This window comes from Cetorhinus maximus, chromosome 9 (assembly GCF_964194155.1).
Source record: "Cetorhinus maximus chromosome 9, sCetMax3.hap1.1, whole genome shotgun sequence".
NCBI classification, from domain to species: domain Eukaryota; kingdom Metazoa; phylum Chordata; class Chondrichthyes; order Lamniformes; family Cetorhinidae; genus Cetorhinus; species Cetorhinus maximus.
Genome location: NC_135887.1, coordinates 109,508,831 through 109,531,133, shown reverse-complemented (window position 1 = coordinate 109,531,133; position 22,303 = coordinate 109,508,831). Strand labels below are relative to the sequence as shown.

The following is a 22,303-nucleotide window of genomic DNA, read 5'->3' as shown; positions in this document are numbered from 1 at the left end:
AGACTGTGGCACAGTGGTATACAGTTGGGAAGGAGTTGCCCTGGAGTCCTCAACATCGACTCTGGACCCCATGAAGTCTCATGGCATTAGGTCAATCAAGGACAAGGAAACTTTTGCTGATAACCACCTACCACACTCCGTTCAGAAGTACTGAAGAATCAGTACTTCTCCATGCTTAGCACCACTTGAAGTAGGCGCTGAGAGTGGCAAGGGCACAGAATGTACTTTGGGTGGGGTCTTCAATGTTCACCACCAAGACTGGTTTGATAGCACCACTACTGACCGAGTTGGCCAAATCCTAAAGGACATAGCTGCTAGACTGGGTCTGCGGCAGGTTGTGAGAGAACCAACAAGAGGGAAAAATCTACTTGACCTCATCCTCACCAATCTACCTGTCGCAGACACAAGTGTCCATGACAGCATTGGTAGGAATGACCACTGCACAGTCCTGTTGGAGACAAAATCCTGTCTTCACATCGAGGGTACCCTCCATCATATGTTGCACTACCACCATACTAAATTTCAAACCGATCCAGCAACTCAAAACTGCACATCTATGAGGCACTATGGGCCATCAGCAGCATCCAAATTATATTCAACCACAATCAGTAACCTCCTGGCCAGCCATACCCCCAACTCTACCATTACCATCAAGCTGGAGGATCAACCCTCGTTCAATGAAGAGTGCAGGAGGGCATGCAGCACCAGGCATACCTGGAAATGAGGTATCAACCTGGTGAAGCTACAGCACAGGACTACTTGCATGACAAACACTGGAAGCAACATGTGATGGACAGAGCTAAGCAATCCCACAAACAATGGATCAGGTCCAGACTCTGCTGTTCTGCCACATCCAGTCATGAATGGTGGCGGTCAATTAAAAAACTAACTGGAGGAGGAGGCTTCACAAAAATCCACGCTGGGGAGCCCAGAACATCAGTGTAAAAGACAAGGTTGAATTGGATGATCCAGCTCAGCCTCCTCCATAGATCCCAGCATCACAAATCGATTCACTCCACATTATATCAAGAAATGGCTCAAGGCACTGGATACTGCAAAGGCTATAAACCCTGACAATATTCCAGCAAAAGTGCTGACAACTTGTGCTCGAGAACTAGCTGCACCTCTAGCCAAGCTGTTTCAGTACAGCTATAACACTGGCACCTACCCGAAAATGTTGAAAATTGCCCAGGCATGTACTGTCCACAAAAAGCAGGACAAATCCAACCTAGCCAATTAACGCCCCATCAGTCTACTGTTGATCATCAGCAAAATGATAGAAGGTGTCATCGACTGTGTTACGAAGCTGTACTTACTCAGTTTGTGTTTCACCAGGGCCATTCAGCTCCTGCTCTCATTATAGCCTTGGCCCAAACATGGACAAAGGAGTTGAACTCCAGAGGTGAGGTGAGTGTGACATCAAGGCAGGAATTGGCTGAGTGTGGCACCAAGGTGCCCTAGCAAAACTGGTGTCAATGGGAATCGGGGGGAGACTCTCCACTGGTTGGAGTCATACCTAGCACAAAAGAAGATGACTGTGGTTGTTGGAGGCCAATCATCTCAGTCCCGGGACATTGCTGCATGAGTTCCTCAGGGTAGTGACCTTGCCCCAACCATCTTCAGCTGCTTCATCAATGACCTCCTCTCCATCATAACGTCTGAAGTGGGAATGTTTGCTGAAGATTGCACGATGTTCAGCAGCATTCGCGACTCCTCAGATATTGAAGCAGTCCATGTCTATTTGCAGGACGTCCTGAATAACATTCAAACTTGGGCTGATAAGTGGCAAGTAACATTCTTGCCACACAAATGCCAGGCAATAACCCTCTTCAATAAGAGAGAATATAACCATCTACCCTTGATGTTCAGTGGCATTACCAACACGGAATTCCCTACTGTCAACATCCTGGCATTACTATTGACCAGGAACTGAACTGCACCAGCCATACAAATAATGTGACCAGAAGAACAGGTCAAAGGCTGAGAATTCTATGGTAAGTAATTCAGCTCCTGACTCCCCAAAGCCTGTCCACCATCTACAAGGCACAAGTCAGGAGTGTAATGCAATGCGCTTCACTTGCCTGGATAAGTGCAGCTTCAATAACACTTAAGAACTTCAATACCATCCAGGACAAAGCAGCCCGCTTGATTGGCACCCCTTCCACCACCCTAAATATTCACTCCCCCAACCACTGACTCACAGTGGCAGCAGTATGTACCAGCTACAAGATGCAGTGCAGCAACTCACCAAGGCTCTTTTGATAGCGCCTTCCAAACCCATAACCTCTACCGTCTAGAAGGACAAGGGCAGCAGACACATGGGAACACCACCACACCAAACCACACACCATCCTGACTTGGAACTATATTGCTATTCCTACTGTTGTTGAGCCAAAATCCTGGTACTCCCTTCCTAACAACATTGTGGGTATACTAACATCACATGGACTGCAGTGGTTCAAGAAGGCGGCTCACCTCCACCTTCTCAAGGACAATTAGGGATGGGTTATAAATGCTGGCCCTGCCAGCGACAGCCACATCCCATGAAGCAATAATTTTTTTAAAAGTGAAAGGGGGAGGGGTAGAAGAAGAACAAAAGGAAAAAGTGAAGGGCAGGGGCGATTAAATGACAAAAAGTTTCATGGTACAAGGCCAAATTTGAATGGCAATTATCAAGTAAAGGAACAAAAGATGTCTAGAGGTGGTGTGAATGGTGGAATAGCAGCCATCTGAATGCAAAGTTAAAAGATTAAGAGAAAAACGAGAAACAAACTGAACCAGCAAAAGATCACAAAACTAAATGGGGGCAGAGGTTACGATCTAAAACTGCTAAACTCACTATCGAGTCCAGAAGGCTGTAAAGTGCCCAGTCGAAAGACAAGGTGCTGTTTCTCAACTTCTATTTCGAACACCCCAATTAAATCTCCTCTTAACCTTCTTTGCTCTAATTGGTGTTAGACTTAGTGGGCGATATTTTCCGAGCCCGCTGGCGGAGGGCGTGATAGGTGGCATGAGCAGAAAATATGGCGGGACCCACTTCACGACAGCGTGAAGGCAGGTCGCGATCTTCCGCTCAGCCTGCTGACTGCAGGTCGTATTTCCCGCCGTCGGTCGGCGGGGAGCTAATTGTAATACATTAGCATATAATTAAAAGGCCATCCCACCAGGGTCTTGGAACCCCGCCTTATTGTCCGTCCACGTCAGCGGGAAAGCACGTCGACGTGTTTCACAACAGCACGCAGGCGACGTACACTTTGTGGCCTTCACTTTGGGGGAACTGAGATGGGTGAGCAGCAGCGTTCTCCACAGCTCGCCCTGTATACAATGGCTCGCCATTGTATACAGGCCTTAGGGGCGCCAAAGGGGGGAGGAAACTGATGCCTGACCCCACAGGCAACTGCTGAGGAGTGGGGGGGTGTCTGAGGGCAAGTTCTGGCCAGCCTCGGAGGCGACTGCTGAGGGGTGGGGGGTGTATGGGGGCAAGTGCTGGCCAGCCTCGGAGGAGACTACTGAGGGGGGTGCAGGGGTCAAATGCTGCCCTGGCGCTGCATCCCGGGCAGAGATGGGGGGGCAGGGTAAGCAAAGGAAGTGGCCACGCATTAGGGACACGTGTATAAACTGACCATGCCTCTGCAACTGGGACAGATCAGGTGCAGACACAGTGACACGATTGGGGTCAGGCTCCTAGCCTGCCCGCCCTTGCAAGCAACACGGAGGCACCAAAGGGCCACCAAGCGCTCTATACCTTACCCACTCCACTGCCTCCCACACTCCCAGCACAGACTTTGAGACTGCCACCACTTTATTGGACCGCAGAGCAATTGGACTGCACACGTTGTACAATCTCCTCACCAACGCTGGCCATGTGGCAGTCACTGCTGGAGTTGCTCACAGACCCTTGCAATCTCAGCATCCTGGATTGGACCACCCCCATGTCGCAGGTTGACAGGGCAGCCATCTGGCGCACTCATCTCTGGCCATCCGAGTGGTGACCAGCACTCTCCAGGAAGCATTAGGCAGTCACACAGGGCCAGGAAATGTTCTAAGTACAGCCATGATAACCACGTGTCTCTCTCTCTCTTTCATGCTGCAGGAGGACCACATCAGGATCATGGATCCTGGTGACCTGCCCGTATGCCTGATGGTCTACAGAGACCGTAGAGGACGGAGGAGAGAGTGACTGAGGCACCTGGCCGCGCAAGGGTAGGAGCAGCAACCTCATGAAGAAGGGGCAGCAGGGGCTCCCGCACACACAGCCCAGGAGCGAGAGCGAGCCGTGGCTGGTCAGTGTCTAGCGACATCCATAGGCCATAGACGCCGCCTGCCATTCCTGCAGATGACTGAGAACCAGTGTCGCCGATGACTGCGCATGTCTAGGGACCTGGTGGCTCACATTTGCCACTTACTGCAGGACTTGGCACCAAGGGGACATGGAGGGCATCCACTACCAGCTGTGAAAGTGACCGCAGAGCTCAATTGTATGCCAGTGGCTCCTTTCAGGGCTCCACAGGTGACCTCTGTGGGATTTCACAATCCGCCACCCACAAATGCATCCATGAGGTCACGGATGCCATCTTCTCCATGGCACACAACTTTCTGCATTTCACCCGGGACTAGGACAACCAGGATGCAAGGGCCATTGGATTCACCCTGATCTTGGGATTCCCACAGCTGCAGGGTGCGATTGACTGCACTCATGTGGTGCTCAGGTCTCCATCGCTACACTCAGTGGACTTCATCAACCACAAGGGCTTCCACTCACTGAATGTGCAGCTGGTGTGCGACCACCAGGAACGCATCCTGCAGGTATGTGCACGGTTTCCAGGAAGTGTGCACGACGCCTACATCCTGAGTCACTTGCAGATCCCTGCAGTCTTCCAGGGTCCACAGTGGCTGCAGGGTTGGCTCCTTGGGGACAAGGGCTACCTGCAGAGGCCGTGACTGATGACACCCGTGCGGCGGCCTCAGACTGCAGCAGAGTGACGCTATAATGAGACTTATGCTGCAACTCGCACCTTGGTGGAGCAGACCATCGGGATGCTGAAGATGGAGCCCTGCAATACAGTCCGCAGAGGGTATCATGCAACGTCATCACCTGCTGCGCCCGTTACAGCCTAGCACTGCAACGGGATGAGGAGATGGAGGAGCTACATGTCTCCTCCGATGGGGAGGACACTGATGGGGTGAGGGTGAGGGGGGTCCTCAGTGGTGACGATGACGGGGATGAGGCTCTCACTCTGGCTAGATGAGGCAGGCGCACTCAGGAGGCATCATAGCTGCCAGATTTGTGGAGGATGATGACGACATGCAGTGAGGTGTTGCCGTAAATTCTCACATTGCAGTTGTGAACGTTTGACTCCATTCTGGCATATCGCAGCGCCAATACCCTCTGTGAGAATGCTCTTGTTATGGAGATGCAGTGGAGGCCCTAATAGTTGCTAGATTGTAGGAGGATGATGACAACATGCAGTGAGGACACTCCATGGATCTTCACATAGCCTCTGAGAATGTCTGACTCCTGCCTGGCCGAGGGCAGCTCTGTGATCAGGGCCATCTCAAAGATGCAGCCATGAAAGTTTAGACGCATCTAATGCTGTGTCCACCTCAGCCCTTCAGGAGCTGGTGCACAGCATCACTGGTTGCAGATGCTGGTGTAGTGGGAGCCAGCCCCACCTTAAAAGGTGCTGAGAGCACACAGAGAGTATGAGGGAACTCTGTGGCACCTGCCCACTACATTCTGGCAGCAATGAGCAGCACTGCCGAGGTGCAGGCATCAGTAACGTTTCCAGGAAGTGTGAGTCTGCACCATTACTGTGGTCTGAAGGCCGCACAGAGCACAGGGAAGAGGCCCTGGGCTGAGACACCTGCCTTTTATCTTGTGCAGAAAGGTTTCACATCTGAGTGACAAGAACACTACTCATCAGAACAAGGAGCCATAGGCAGGGAGACATTCTTGGGAGTTTATTGACAATACTGAACATTATATACAAGTGATTAACACCCATGACCAGGCTGTGCAATTAACTCTCCTTAACTTTCCCAACCCTACCACACATCTTGTTGCCCCCCAGACATCCACAGCAGAGGTGGAGGCAGCCTGCTGACTGTGACGCCCTGTCTGTGTTGACTTTGGCGGGCGCCGTCTGGAGCGCGAGACTTGGGAGGACCCCAGCGTGCTTTTGGGGTCCTACTGTGTAGCAGTGGCACCCTCCTCAGCCTGTGAAGCTGGATCTACAGAGGTCACAGGAAGAGGGAAGTCAGATGGGCCAGTCACTCCCAGAGTCACCCGGGTGGATGGCCCTGGAGCGTGCACCTGTTGATCCTCCTCCCTATGGGTGCCTGAGGGTCCCTGGCTGATTCCATGAGCGGGAGTGAGATCGAGCTGCCTAGCACCCCTCTGGCATACACACTGTTGGAGGCCAACTATGGCATCAGCGATGGAGTTAAGCCTGCGCAGCAGTGCAGGATTGACATCCTGCACCAAGGTCTCCATGGCGGCTGCCATCCTGCCAGTGTTGACCTCGGTGCGTTGCAATGGCGGCCCTATCACCTCAGCCTGAAGATGGACGGACTCCTCCATCATGCCTTGCAATCTGAGAAGTGCAGCGGACATCCCTTCCTGTTGTTCCCTATCTTGCCTTTGCAGCTCCAGCAACTGTGACATGACCAAGTCCAGAGGTTCGTCATTTGACACGGACTCAGCAATGTTCTGGCCTCCAGCAATGCCGGGGACCGGGGAAGTCCCTGCCTCCACCTGCTGTGGATCAGAATGTGCAACCTGCTCATCAGATTGTGATCCCGAGGCTACTCTAAAGCTAGGTCCCACCGAGGTGTGTGTCTCTGCACTGGTGGAGGGTGTGGGTGAGCGCTGTGACGGGACTTCAGGGAGAGTGCCTTCAGATTCCTCTTCAGAGGTTTCTTCGGGGCTCGATTGGAGGCTCTGGGTCATGGACTCCGTCTGCTGCTTCCCAGATGTGCCTGCGAAAGCTCAGGGAGATAATTAGTGCATAGCAGTGGCCTGTGAAAGAGGACACATCACTCACAGCATGGTTGTCTGATGGATATTGCACTGCTGGATCCTCACTTGGTAGAGCAGTGCCGACCTCACCGTCAGCACGGGACCAGTCCCAGTTATCACTGGCCAGCTGGATGGCTCTGTTTTCTGTCAGAACTTTGATTTCCGGCATCCCTTCACCTGTCTGTGACCTTTCCTTTCTGTTGTGAGCTAGTTTGTCCTTCATGGATAGAGATGGGGAGAGTTTATCAGGACGCCTGCTGGGCCAGATGATAAGTATGCTGGCCTGTGTGGGTGGTGAGTGGTCCCATGGACGGGATGAGGACAATGATGGCGTGTGTGAAAGATTGAATGGTGGTGTCCCTTGCACTGGCAGTGAGTGAGGGCCCTGTGGATGTGTGATGGGTTTGTGAGCGTGTGAATTGGGAGTGATGGCGGAACAGAGGAGATCATTCATCCTTTTGCGGCACTGGGTGGCTGTCCTCCTCTCAAGGGCGTTCATGCTGACCACCGCCTCCCAAACCGGGTTGGTGACATTGCTACCCATCCTGCGGCCAGAGCGGGGGTAGAGCAGGTGAGCCTCCACGGCATCCAGCTCAAGGGACCTGTCGTTGAAGCAGGGGGGCTGGCCATATCTGCCAGGCAGCGATGGTGAGCTGGTGGCAATGAGCGCTTTGCTTGCAGCTGCCTTTTAAAGATGGCGGCCGGCGAGATGCAATAGCGGGGTGATGGGGAGCAGGGGAATGAGACCCCGCCCACCTTGGAAACGGTGTGTTTCATGGGAGTGAATATATAATGAGGCGGTCTCGGGAAGATACAGCGTGAAAATCCGTCATTTTCATTGGCGGATAGGGCTCTATTTTACCGCCCACTACCGCACTTAGTGCAATTCTGGGAAAATTCAGCCCACTATTTCAAGAAATAAAGAAAAGTACTCTCTTCGAAACTAATGGGTTGAAACTGGACCTAAGTTTCCTCTAAATCTGCTGCTTGGTCATTTCACCACATTTGAGGCTCAATCTTGATTTGACTGCAAGATGAATAAAACAAACCTGAACTTGGTGAGCTGAATTTACAGGTGGAAAAGTACTGAGCAGACACATTCTCACAACACTGTCTAATTGAAAGGGTGGGAATGAATGTGCCTCACAGTCTGATCACAGATCAAACATTCTCTAAATGTTTGTAACTAACATTTGGTTGGAAATAAGGAGAATTTCTCTTCACTCAAGGAGAAGTTGTGATCTGGAATGCGCTGCCTGAAAGGGAGGTGGAGATTCAATAGTAACTTTCAAAAGGCAATTGGATAAATACTTGCAAAGGAAACATGACTGGTCTATGGGGAAAGAATAGGGACATAGTGGGATTAATTGGAAAACTCTGAATGGCTTCCTCCTGTGGTGCAGGATTCTATCATGTAATGTCTTCCAGTTATGTCAATTAATTTTTTTCTATTTTATGAAATGAAAAATAAAACAATATGAAATTTCAGGCTAGATTGATAAACTTTCAGTAATTGATTATGTTTTTGTGCAAATTCACTATGTTACACAGGATTACATATTTTGGAATATTAAATGCCCAAAAATAGAAAGGAACAGCTCACCAAGCCTGATTACAGGGTTTTCACACAAATGTGGTGTCAGAGGGCTGGAAAACTGCTAACATTGTACCATTGGTTAAAAAGGAAGAAAGGGGTAGACAGATTAATTACAGGCCAATCAACCTAACCTCAGTACTGGGCAAATTATTGAAAAAAATTCTGAGACATGGTATAAATCATCATTTCGAGAAACACAGATTATTCAAGGATAGTCAGCATGGATTTGTTAAGATAAAGTTGTTTCTGACTAATGACTGTCTTTTTGAGGAATTAACAAGAAGGATCGATGAGGGTAGTGCGTTTGATGCAGTCTATATGGATTTCGATAAGGCTTTTGACAAGGTCACATGGCAGGCTCGTCAGAAAATTAAAAGCTCATGGGATCCAAGGGCAAGTGAAAAGTTGGATCCAAAATTGATTCTGGCAAGAAGGAAAGTGTAATGGTGATGGGTGTTTTGTGACTGAAAGGCTGTTTCCAGTGGTGTTCTACAGAGCTCAGTACTGGGTCCCTTGCTTTTCATGGTATGTATTTAGACTTTGATGTAGGAGGCATGATTTAGCATATGAATTGGGAGCATGAGTAGGCCACTCGGCCCCACCAGCCTGCTCCACCGTTCAATAGGATCATGGTTGATCTGATAGTAACCTCAATACCACATTCCTGCCTACCCCCGACAACCTTTCACCTCCTTGTTAATCAAGAATCTATCTAGCTCTTCCTTAAAAATATTTAAAGACTCTGCTTCCACTGCCTTTTGAGGGAGAGAGTTCCAAAAACTCAAAATCCTCTGAGAGAAAAAATTTCTCCTCATCTCGGTCTTAAATGAGTGACCCCATATTTTTGAAGGTGACCCCTAGTTCTAAATTCTTCCACAAGAGAAAACATCCTCTCCACATTCACTCTGTCAAGACCCCTCAGGATCTTAAATTTTCAATCAAGTTGCCTTTTACTCTTCTTAGCTCCAGCGGATACATGCCTAACCTGCCCAGTCTTTTCTGATAAGACAACCCGCCCATTCCTGGTATTAGTCTAGTGTTATGACACAGCAGGTTGTAATGGCTGAGTTAGTTAAAATCCCAGAGGGCACTTTAAACAACTGTCATAACCTATATTTTCAATTGGTATGTTTTGAGTTTCAGCTCTAAATTCAGGAATAAGACCACTAGTTTTTGAGAGTTTTTTATATCAAACTAAATGAAACCTTTATTAATTTACAACAAAATAAACACCTACACATGGCTACAAATTACTCCTTTCATAACTTTTAACAAATTCCCAAATTAATCTCCACTAAGGCCACAATAACCAATAGACTTAAACAGACACCAGGCAAAGGATTTTCACCTTATGAATTCAAAATAAGGTTCCTTTCAATGTTATTCCTTTGCAGACAGTTGTAGGTTTACAGGCTTAGATCTTACATGCCTCTGACCTGTACACACAAAATTCCTTTCAGGTTATACCTAGCTTTCCCTTTGAATGCAAATTCTCACTGTATCACCAGGCCCTTTGAACTTCACCTCTTCTAACAATAAGACCCCTTTTATACTACCAATTTTATTAGTAATATAAACATTACTTGGTGTCTCCTAGCTAGGTGCAAGATTTCACTCCCACTCTTGAATGTTCTATTCAACAAAATGCAAATGTACCCTCTATCTCATGTTTACATCTCAAAACGACTATACATAAAAGCACCCAGACTAGCTGGCTTTAATCCAATTAACACACACACAGACTAAACTTCTATTTTTAAAAAATTCTGATAACATTATATACATTAGTATCTCTTCCTGAAATCCCCCTTCCTATCGAAAAATGAACAGTCATAATTCTAAAAGATGGCTTCATTTTTTAACAACCCATCTCACACTGCCTCCTACAATTATTACCCTATTACATTACCAGATGCATGCATTAACATAATATATATATACACAAGTCCTTGGTATCAACAGAAATCACTCCAGTTCAGCATCCAGGTGTTTTATTAAATGTCCAATTTTCCTTTAAGCTTCAAACGCTTGATAACGCATCTGCAAACAGGTTCTCTCTACCAGCAACATGTATAATCCATAGATTAAATGGTTGTAATAATAGACTCCATTGAAAAGTCTTGCACTTTTGTCTCAAAATTTGTCCAAAAATTTCGAAAGATTATGGTCTGTATAAATGATTGTTTCTGATGAATTGTTTGCAACATAAATTTCAAAATGCTGCAACGCTAACACCAAACTCAAAGTCTCTTTCTCAATCGTTGAATATCTTCTCTGTTGTACATTCAGCTTCCGTGAAAAATCCCCAATCGGTTTTTCAATCCAGTGTTATCTTCTTGTAACAGTACAGCCCCAATACCTATATTGTTTGCTTCAACGGCCAACTTGAATTGCTTGGCATAATTAGGTACTGCCAAAACTGGTGTCATAGTTAATACAGTTTTCAAACTATCGAATGACTTATGACACTCCAATGCCCATTGAAACTTCTTGATCTTTTTTAATAGTTCAGTCAGTGGAGCAACCACTCGGCTAAAATTTGATACAAATTTCAGGTAAAACCCACTCATGCCCAGGAATCTCAAAACTTCTTGTTTTGTTGTAGGCACTGGGAAACCCATGATAGCCTTGAATTTTGCATCTCTTGCAGCCACCTTACCATGTCCAGTGGTGTGGCCTAGATACATAACTTGCGATTTTGCAAATTCACTTTTAGCCAAGTTCATCACCAAATTAGCTTCTTGTAGTCAAGTAAATAATTCTTCCAGATGCTGTAAATGCTCCTCCCACGGTCTGACTGAAAACGATTAGATCATCAATATAAACAGCACAATTGCTTAGACCTGCAATTACTTTGTTTGTCAGTCTTTGAAATGTTGCAGGTGCATTCTTCATACCAAATGGCATGACTTTAAACTGATATAGTCCACTTGGCATTACAAAAGCTGATATCTCCTTTGCTCTCTTCAACAATGGTACTTGCCAATATCTTTTTCGCAAGTCAATCTTTGTGATATATTTCGATTGTTCCACTTTCTCAATGCAATCTTCCAACCGTGATATAGGATATGAATCCACTTTTGTCACCGCATTCAACTTTCGATAGTCCACGCACAAGTCTTTGTGTTCCATCTGGTTTCGGTACCAGTACAATAAGCAAACTTGTTGCTACAACTAGACTCAATTATATCATTTTGAAGCATGAAATCAATTTCTTTTTGTACTTGTGATAACTTAGCGGGATTTAATCTATAAGGATGTTGCTTTATTGAAGATGAAACTTCTATACAGACATCATGTATAGCTAAATTTGTCCTTCCCAGCTTAGTTCCACAAATAGGTTTGTGTGCTTGTAATAGATTTTCCAAATCACTTTGACACTTGCTTGGAAGGTAACCCAATATTTCATTTAAATTTTCAGGCACCCCCTAAATATCCAATTTGATTAGAGGAAAATCAATTTCAGAGTCCTGCATTTCTACCTCTTTCTCATCATCCACCATCAATAATACCTCTTTTTGTTCCTCTTCCCTGTCAAAGTACTTTTTAAGCGTATTTACATGACACACTCTCTGCTTCTTTCTTCTATCTGGAGTATTTATTAAATAATATACTTCAATCAATTTCTTTTCAATCCTGTAAGGACCACTAAATCTTGCATTTAACGAATCACCTAGTACTGGTAACAAAATTAGTACTTTCTCTCCAGAAACAAAACTGAGAGTTTTAGCTTTCTTATCTGCCTTCACTTTCATCACTTGCTATGATATCTTTAAATGTTCCCTAGCCAACTCACAAGCTCTAGTCAATCTTTCCCTGAAATTTGATACGTAATCGATGAGAATAATTTCTGAATATTGACACACCAATTTCTCATGAACCAATTTCAGTGGTCCCCTTACTTCATGACCATAAACTAGACCAGTTGGTGCATTAGGAACTTCTTGAATAGCAGATAACAAAAATGGAATTCCTGTATCCCAATCCTGTGGATAATCCTGACAGTACGCTCTCATCATAGTTTTTAAAGTTTGATGCCATCTTTCCAAAGCTCCTTGTGACTCCGGATGATAAGCTCTTGACTTAACTATTTTATCCCCAAACTGTTCATTACTTCCTTAAACATGTGACATGAAATTTGAACCCTCCTGATCTGATTATATTTCCTTAGATAAACCATATTTTGTAAAAAAATTTAGTTAACTCCTCCACAATCTTCTTAGTTGTAATATTTCTTAAAGGTATCACTTCAGGAAACCTGGTAGACACATGCCTTATTGTGGGTAAATACTGATTTACACTTTTAGTCTTAGGGAGGGGTCCTACACAATCAATCATGACCCTGGTAAAAAGGTTCTTCAAATGCTGGTATTGGGATTAAAGGCACCAGCTTAATCACTGCTTATAGTTTTCCTGTTAATTGTTATGTATGAAAGGTTCTACAGAATTTGACTACATCCCTATGCAATCCTGTCCAAAAAAAAACTCTATCTTTTCCTGTGTTTTCCTAATTCCTAAATGACCCCCATTGGAATTTCATGAGTAATTCTCATAATCTCATTTCTATACCCTAATGGGATAACAATCTGATGTACCTCTCTCCAGCTTTCATTTGCTGTGACATGATCTGACCTCCATTTTCTCATTAAAATATCTTCCTGAAGGTAATAACATACTGGAATACATTTTGCTTCTGTTTCTGAATAAGTTTTCTGATATAACTGTTTTAATTGCAAATCATTTTTCTGTAACTCCACTAACCTCCTTGAGTTAAACACTTTGAGCTGAATTGTCCTGTATTCTTTCCTGCTGAACAATGTTATCAAACACAGTGCAAGCTAATTGGATTTCGACACCTTCATCTTGCCTTTGAACTCCCTGCCCTTCTTGTTCAACTTGTTCTTCCCTATGAGCCTTTGATCTCGTTATCACACAATCAGGAAACAATCCAGGATGCTCCATCTATAACACCCTCGCTTTTGAATCAGAAGGTTGTGGGTTCATGTCCCACTCCCGGAAACCAAGAACTGTGAATGTACTCGAAAGAGTTACAATCTGTGACTGTTGATAACTCGAAAGAGTTATAACACCTCTGTTGAAAACACTTCTACAGGCTGCTCAACTACCATAGGCATCATCCATATTCGCGATCCAGCTATATCATTATCCAGAATAAATTGAACCCCTGTAATTGGCAATTTTTCCACCACTCCAACTATAACTTCACCTGGCTTCCATTTGCTCTTTAAATTTACCTTCCACAATGGAACAGATTTAGCATCTCCATGAACCCCATTTATTATTACCTGATCCTGCAATACTCCCTTTGAATAACCAATATTACTATCCCACAACATTAAGGATTGACTAGCCCGTGTCTCTTAAAATTTTAACATCTTTACCTACTCCACCCTGTACACATAGAAATACTTTCCCTTCACATACAAAGTAATTAAACATTTCTGCAACCTGCTCCTTAGAATTCTCTTGCGTAAACTGTGAACACATTCCCACTTCTTCACCTATCACTGATTCTCCCTGTTTCACCTGTACACAAACCACTGGTTTCTCCTGTGCCTGAACCTCAGAACCCACAGTACTTTTACTTCCAGTGCTTTTCTGTACCCCAATAATTGCAACAGTCTTTCCCTGCAATTTCCAACACACTGGCTTTGTGTGCTCCACTTTATTACAATGAAAACATCTCAATTTTCTAATGTCACTTCTACCTTCAGCACCTTCCTTTTTATTCTGAGAAAAAGGCTTCCTGGGAACTTCCAGCCACTTCTCTTTCCTGACTACCTACCTTCCTTTCACTTTCCTATCCTTTTCCAATTTGAAAGAGTGATGAAAAAAGGTTTAGCTCTGTGAAGTAACTTATAATCATCAGCTATCTCTGCTGTATGTCTTACAGAATCAACCATCTGTTCCTCTACATGAGGGATTGAATCTTTAAATTCTTCCAAAAGAATTACTTCCCTAAGAGCTGCATTCATTGATTCTATTTTTAATGTTGTATCCACCAGTCAAAATTTCTTTGTTTTAGCCTTTCAAACTCAATATAAGTTTGCCCAGGTTGTTTTCTCATGTTCGTAAATTTCTGTCTGTATGCTTCAGGAACCAACTCATACGCACTCAAAATAGCCTTTTTCACCATTTCATAATTCACCGACATTTCTTCCGATAGTGAAACATATACCTCATGCGCTCTACCCACCAGCTTAGACTATAATAATAACGTTCAGTTTTCCTGTGGCCATTTCATCTGTTTAGCTAGGTTCTCAAATGATATAAAGAATGCCTCAATATCTTTTTCCTCAAACTTTGGAAGAGTTCGTACAAATGTAAACATCTTCCCACAGGGTTCTACTCTGGAGATAATTCCTTCCTCACCTCCTGCATCTCTTTTTTAACTGCCAACACTTTCAGTTGGAATTCTCACTCTCTCTTCCTGACACTAGTAAACCTTCTCTGAACTGTTTGTAACACATTTACATCTTTCTTTAAATATGGAGACCAGTACTGTGCACAAAACTCCGGATGTGGGCACACTAGTAGCCTGTACAACTAAAGCATAACCTCCCTACTTGTGTATTTAATTCCCCTCGCAATAAACAATAACATTCTGTTAGCTTTCCTATTTATTTGCTGTACCTGTATACTGGCCTTTTGTGATTCATGCACTGGGCCACCCAGATCCCTCTGAATCTCAGAGTTCTGCAATCTCTCACCATTTAGATAATAAGTTTTTTTTATTCTTCCTGCCAAAATGGACAATTTCACATTTGCCCACATTATACTCCATTTACCAGACTTTTGCCCACTCACTTAACCTATCTATGTCCTATTGTAGCCTCCATATGTCCCCTTTGCAATTTAGTTTCCTACCTATCTTTGTGTCATCAGCAAATTTAGCAACTATTCCTTTGGTCCCTTCATCCAAGTCACTTACATAAATTGTAAAAAGTTGAGCTTTTATTTTCCGCAATAACCTTTGATGTGGCACTTTACCAAATGCCTTCTGGAAATCTAAGTACAGTACATCTACTGGTTGCCCTTTATCCACAGCACATGTGGCTGCTTCAAAGAACTCCAATAAATTGATTTCCCTTTCACAAAACTATGTTGACTCTGCCTGATCGCCTTGAATTTGCCTAAGTGCCCTGCTATAACAACTTTAATAATAGCTTCTAACATTTTTCCTATGACAGATGTTAGCCTAACTGGCCTGTAATTTCCTGCTTTCTGTCTCCCTCCCTTTTTGAATAAAGGAGTTACATTCACTATTTTCCAATCTAATGGAACCTTCCATGAATCTATGGAATTTTGGAAAATTGAAACCAATGCGTTAACTATCTCATTAGTCACTTCTTTCAAGACCTTAGGGTGAAGTTCATCTGGATCTGGGGATTTGTCAGCCTGCAGCCCCAACAATTTGCTCAATATCACATACCTGATGATTGTAATTTTCCCGAGTTCCTTCCTCCCATTCATTTCCTGATTTACAGCTATTTCTGGGAAGTTACTTGTGTCCTCTATAGTGAAGACGGAAGCAAATTACCTGTCCAATTCATCCACCATCTCCCTACTTGCCATTATCAATTCCCCAGGCATACTTTCTATAGGACCAACGCTCACTTTGTTAACTCTTCTTGTTTAAATATCTACAGAAACTCTTACAATCCGTCTTTCTATTACTAGCCAGCTTTCTCTCCTTAATCTTTTTGTACTTCTTTGCTGTTGCTTATATTCTTTCCAATCTTCTGACCTGCCACTCGTCTTTGCGTAATTATATGCTTTTTCTTTAAGTTTGATCCTTTCTTTAACTTTTTTTAGCTAGGTGGTGGGCCCTCACCGTGGAATTTTTCTTTCTCATTGGAATGTATCTATTCTGTGTATTCTGAAATATCCCTTTAAATGTCTGCCATTGAACCTCTATTGACCTATCCCTTAACCTCATTTGCCAGTTCACTTTAGCCAGCTCAGCTTTCATGCCCTCATAATTGCCCTTATTTAAGTTTAGAAATACTTGTCTTGGATGCACTGGTTTCTACCTCAAAATGAATGTAAAATTCAATCATATTATGATCGCTGCTACTTGGGGGTGCCATCACAATGAGGTTATCAATTAATCCTATCTCGTTGCTCACTACCAGGTCTAGTATAGCCTGCTCTCTGGTTGGCTCCAGAATGTGCTGTTCTAAGAAACTATCTCGCAAATATTCTATGAATTCCTCATCTGCGCTATCTTTGCCCATTTGATTTTTCCAGTCTATATGTAAATTAAAATCCCCCATGATTATCGCTGTAGCTTTCTGACAAGCTCCCATTATCTCTTCTTTTATACACTGTCCTACCATGTAGTTACAATTAGGGGGCCTGTACACCACTTCCACAAGTGACTTCTTGCCTTTATCATTTCTCATCTCAACCCAATCCGCTCCTACATCCTGGTTTCCTGAACTTAGGTCATCCTTCTCTAGTGTGCTAATACCATCATTAATTAATAGAGCCACCCTTTCACCTTTTCCTAACTTCCTGTCCTTCCTAAATGTCATGTACCTTTCAATATTCAGGTCCCAATCATGTCATTCTGTAGCCATGTCTCTGTATTGGCTATTAGATCATACTTATTTATTTCTATTTGCGCTATCAGTTCATTTGTTTTGTTTTGAATGTTATGTTTAGATACAGAGCCTTTAGTTTTGTCCTTTTATTATTTTTGTAGCATCTAGCCTTATCTGCTGATTTACTCTTAGAATTGTACTCTCTGTCCCTTCCTGTCATGGTATGTTTACCATTTCCCATATTAGTCCTTTCTCTCTTGCCTTGTCTCTACTCTTTGGTTTACCACCTCCTCCCAAATTTGATCCCTTGACGACACTAAAGAATTTGCAAATGATACAAAAGTGGGCTATGTGGTTGTTAGTGAGGAAGATAGCTGTAGACTGCAATGTACTGGTCAGGTGGGCAGACCCCTTGCAAATAGAATTCAGTTTGGATAAATGAGAGGTAAGGCATTTGGGAAGGGCAAACAAGACAAGGGAATACACACAACAAATGGCAAAATTCTGAGAAATGTGGAGGAACAGAGGAGCTTGATATGCATGTCCACAGATCCCTGAAGGTAAAACGAAAAACTTGCATTTATATAGGGCTTTTCATGACCACTGGACGTCTCAAAGCACTTTACAGCCAATGAAGTACTTTTTTGAAGTATAGTCACTGCTGTAATGTAGGAAACACTGCAGCTAATTTATGCTCAACCAACTCTCACAAACAGCAATGTGATAATGACCAGGCAATCTTTTTTGTAATGTCCTTTGAGGGATAAATATTGGCCAGGATATCAGAGAGAACTCCCCTGCTCTTTTTCAAAATAGTGCCAAGGGATCTTGTGCATCCACCCAAGCAGACAGATGGGGCCTCAGTTTAACATCTCATCCGAAAGATGATTCTGACAGTGCAGTGCTATCTCTGTACTGCATTAGAGTATCAACCTTGATTTTTGTGTTCAAGCCCTGGAATGGATCCTATGATGCAGAGGCAAGTGTGCTACCAACTAAGTCACAGCTGACACTAGTAAGGAGCAGGACAGTAGATAAGCTGGTTAAGAAAGTAGATGGGATACTTGCCTTTATTACCTGAGGTCTGGAGAATAACAGCAGGGAGGTTATGCTGGAACAATATGAAATACTGGGTAGGCTGCAGCTAGAGTACTGTGTACAGTTCTGGGCACTGCATTACAGGAAAGATGTAATCATACAGAGGGGGTAGAAAGGGGTTTACAACGATGTTACCAGGAACGTACAATTTTTGCTCGGTAGAGACAGTTAACTTTTAAAAAGGGATTTGAACTTCCAGATAATAGATGAAAGAATGACCCAACAAAATTTCACGTTTTAAAACTTTTACTGTAAAAATGACTTTAAAAACTACTGACTATTTTCTTTTTGTAAGCAACTTATACTTTAACTACAGAAAGTAACATTCCTCTTGATAACTTATTACTCATCGCACCCTCCGCTGAATTACAATCCTTTTAGCAAACATTTCTGCTATTCCCAATTTCTGATGGGTTCCCGTATCCCCACTTCACCAACTAGTAACTTCAAGTGACTATCCCCAGGCACTTTCCTCAGTTTTCAGAGTTCTTAAATCCACCGCTGGTAGTGAGGTCTGTTCCAATGATTCTTCTTCCTCTGGCCATGCCAGAACAAATCTCCTGGAATTGGTAGAGGGCTGCTGGATATGCCTCTTCAATTAGAGATAGAATCTTCCCCGCACCCAGCTCTGGTAGCTTGTAAAGTCAAGCAGAATTTTCTCTCTGCTGCCCACACAGAACCTCTGTTGTCTGTCTGTGCTATTCATTGATATGTAGGGAAGTCTGTAACCTGACCTCAAAAATGGCTTGCTCAGCCCTCTTCCTCATGACAACATGAAACACATTAACCTTGCTCTCTTTAATCACAGCTCCCGTTCATCTTAGAAGTAAATGGACTGTCTATGGCACAACTTTTTGCAAGCCGATACCTATAACACCTTTCTAGGACTTTGGTAGACACAGGATCTACTCATGGTTAACTCAGACTACTGAGTCTCCAAGCATAAATACATTGCACTTTCTGCTCAGTAAAACAATCTAACCCTTCCTTTAATCTCTAACAATCAAACCACCCAGGCTTGCTGTCAGGCAGACTTCAGAACATGTCACATGAACCCCTTCATTTACTCTCAATTTAAAGCCACAGCCAAAATATATTAATCTTATAAACCTCACTATTGTAATAAAACGAGGGTGAAAATTTAAGAACTTTTGCTTCAGAGAGGAGAATTAAGAGTTTGAGAGAAACTTCAGAGATTTGGGCAGAGGCCACTGTCTGTTTGGCCATAATGATCAATGCAGGAATTCACCAAGGCTCCTTAGACAGCACCTCCCAAACTCACGACCACTACCATCTAGATGGACAAGGGCAACTGACACATGGGAACGCCACCACCTGGAAGTTCCCCTCCAAGTCACTCTCCATCTTGGAAATATATTGCCGTTCCTTCACTGTCACTAGATCAAAATCCTGGAACTTCCTCCCTAACTGCACTGTGGGTGTACCTATGCCACAGGGACTGCAGTGGATAAAGAAGGCAGCTCACCACCACCTTCTCAAAGGCAATTAGGCATGGTAGCATAACGCTGCCCCTGATAGTGACTGCCACATCCCACGAATGATTAAAAGAAGATTAAGTTCAGTTCTTTGGGTGAAAGGAGACCACTGTAGGTCCAGTGAGGACTGGAAGTGAGTAGCTATGTTTTGGCATAAAGGTGAAAAGATATTCATAAGGAGGAAAACTTAGAGTGATGGGGCTAGCAGCCCTAGAATGATAGGACATGGGGTTGAACCCAGATTTGACATGGCATGAATTGGACCAAGTGCATAGCTGGGGAGCAGGACCAAGTCAATGGCAAAGGGACAGAGTTCATGCTGGATTATGAGCACAGTGTTTTCAGTCTCCCTGGTATTAAGCACAATGAGATTTAGATACATTCCTGACAGGATGTTGGACAGGATAGACACAATCACAGAGTCATTAAGACACAAGAGGCCATTCAGTCCATCAAGTCCAGACTTGTTCCAGGGATGACAGGACTGTCTTATGAAGAGAGATTGGGCAAATTGGGCCTGTATTCCCTAGAGTTTCAAAGAATGAATGGTGATCTCATTGAGACCTACAAAATACTTAAAGGAATAGACATGGTAGATGCAGGTAAGATGTTTCCCCTGGCTGGGGAGTCTAGAACCAGGGAACACAATTTCAAAATAAAGGAGAAGCCACTTGGGACTGAGATGAGGAGAAATTTATTTACTTGGTGGGTTGTGAATCTTTGGAATTCTCTACCCCAAAGAGCCATGGAAGCTCGATCATTGAGTATGTTTGAGGTAGAGATTGATAGATTTCTGATCAACAACAACATAAATGGCTAAGGGGATAGTGTAGGTAAAAGGCATTGAAGTGTTAGATCAGCCATGATTCTATTGAATAGTGGAGCAGGCTCGATGGGCCGAATGGCCTTCTACTGTTCCTATGTTCCTATGGTGCTCTGTAGAGGAATCCACTCGGCCCCATTCCCCTTCTCTATCCCCATAGCCCAGCAAATTAGTTTCCTTCAAGTGGCCAACAAATTTCCTTTTGAAATCATTCATCATCTCCATTTCCACCACCCTCATAGGCAGGGAGTTCCAGGACATTACCACTCACTGGGTAAAAATGTGAGCTGGTCTAATCTTCAGCCTCTGAAGGAATCTCTACATGAATTCACACAATAAACATTTAACTTGTAAGCAGGGACATTGGTCATTCCCTAATCTGATGTTCCTATCCTTGTAAATTGCATGCTCAATTTACTGTCAGCAAATGGCACATTTGTCAGCACTCCCATGCTTTCAATTATTCTCCTCCTTCTCATTTCAGGTGCTTTTCTCTTTTGTTGGACTCCATTTTTTGTGGTTCATATAACAAGAGCAACTTGTAAGTCTTGCCACATCTCATCTCATCTCCTCAGCATCGTAACGTGGCTCGGATATGTCAACAGTGCTGTCAATCCCATCATCTACACCATCTTCAACATGGAATTCAGGAACTTCTTCAAGAAAGTTTTGCACCCCTGTTGTTGACGTGAAACTCTGATTATTGAAATGATATGTATATATATAGTGGTGTCTCCTCATTTTGTATAGATGATTAAAGTTTAGTTTCCTGCTGTGACATTCTCTTACCTTCTGCTAACCATAAATGTTGGGGATTTCCACATTTGGAGACTAACGAAGGGAAAATGAATCAGCCCCACCATCCCAATGAGCCACAATGATCAGCACCTGCACATGTAACAAACTAAATGGAATATGCTGCTCTTTTTAAAATGTGCTAATTTACAAAAACGTGCAACTATGTAGCACCTCTTACAACTTCAGGATGGCCCACAGCACTTCAGAGCTACCAAAGTGCTTTTAAATTATAGTCACTGTTGGCATGTAGGAAAAGTGGCAACCTATTTGCACACAGCAAGCTCCCACGATGACCAGATAATCTGTTTTTAACAATAGTGGTTGAGGAATAAATATTGGCTCTTCTTCAAATAGTAGCCATGGGATCTTTTACATCCATTTAAAAGGGCAGAATGCATCTCAGTTTATTGTCTCATCTGAAAGATGGCACCTCTGACAGTGCAGCACTCCTTCAAGTTCTGTCCCTCTGACAGTGCAGTACTCTCTCAGTACTGCCCCTTCAATAGTGCAATGCTCCCTCAGCAATGCCCCTTGACAGTGCAGTACTCCCTCAGGACTGCTCCTCTGACAGTGCAACACACTCTCAGTACTGCCCTTCCGACATTGCAGCGCTCCCTCAATACTACACTGGGAGTTTTTGCCTGGATTATGGGCTCAGGTCTTTGAAGTGGGACTTGAACCCACAAACTTCTGACTTAGAGATGGGAGAGCTACCCACTGAGTCACAGCTTACACAAAAGGCTTGATGGTTGTCATGGTATTCAGTCACTGGTATGGTCGGTCAGGTGCTTGTAATGTCCACCATGAAATCAAGGGCTTGTAGTTAATAGCTGTGCGACAATTCAGCAAAATCTTTCATAACGTTGGGAGCTCAACAACTAATCCATTTCATTACAGTGTGACATG

At 43.9% G+C, this 22,303-nt stretch overlaps 1 protein-coding gene across 1 annotated transcript in view; it reads left to right on the top strand.

The window, feature by feature from the left end:
• The window catches only part of LOC144684916 (D(4) dopamine receptor-like), a 66,682-nt gene extending 44,633 nt beyond the window's left edge, over positions 1-22,049 (top strand). The window contains exons 5-6 of the mRNA XM_078549328.1: positions 21,084-21,885; positions 21,920-22,049. Coding sequence (XP_078405454.1) covers positions 21,084-21,286 — 203 coding nt within the window. The 3' untranslated portion in view covers positions 21,287-21,885; positions 21,920-22,049. The remainder of the gene's footprint in view (positions 1-21,083; positions 21,886-21,919) is intronic.
• Positions 22,050-22,303: the final 254 nt, after the last annotated feature.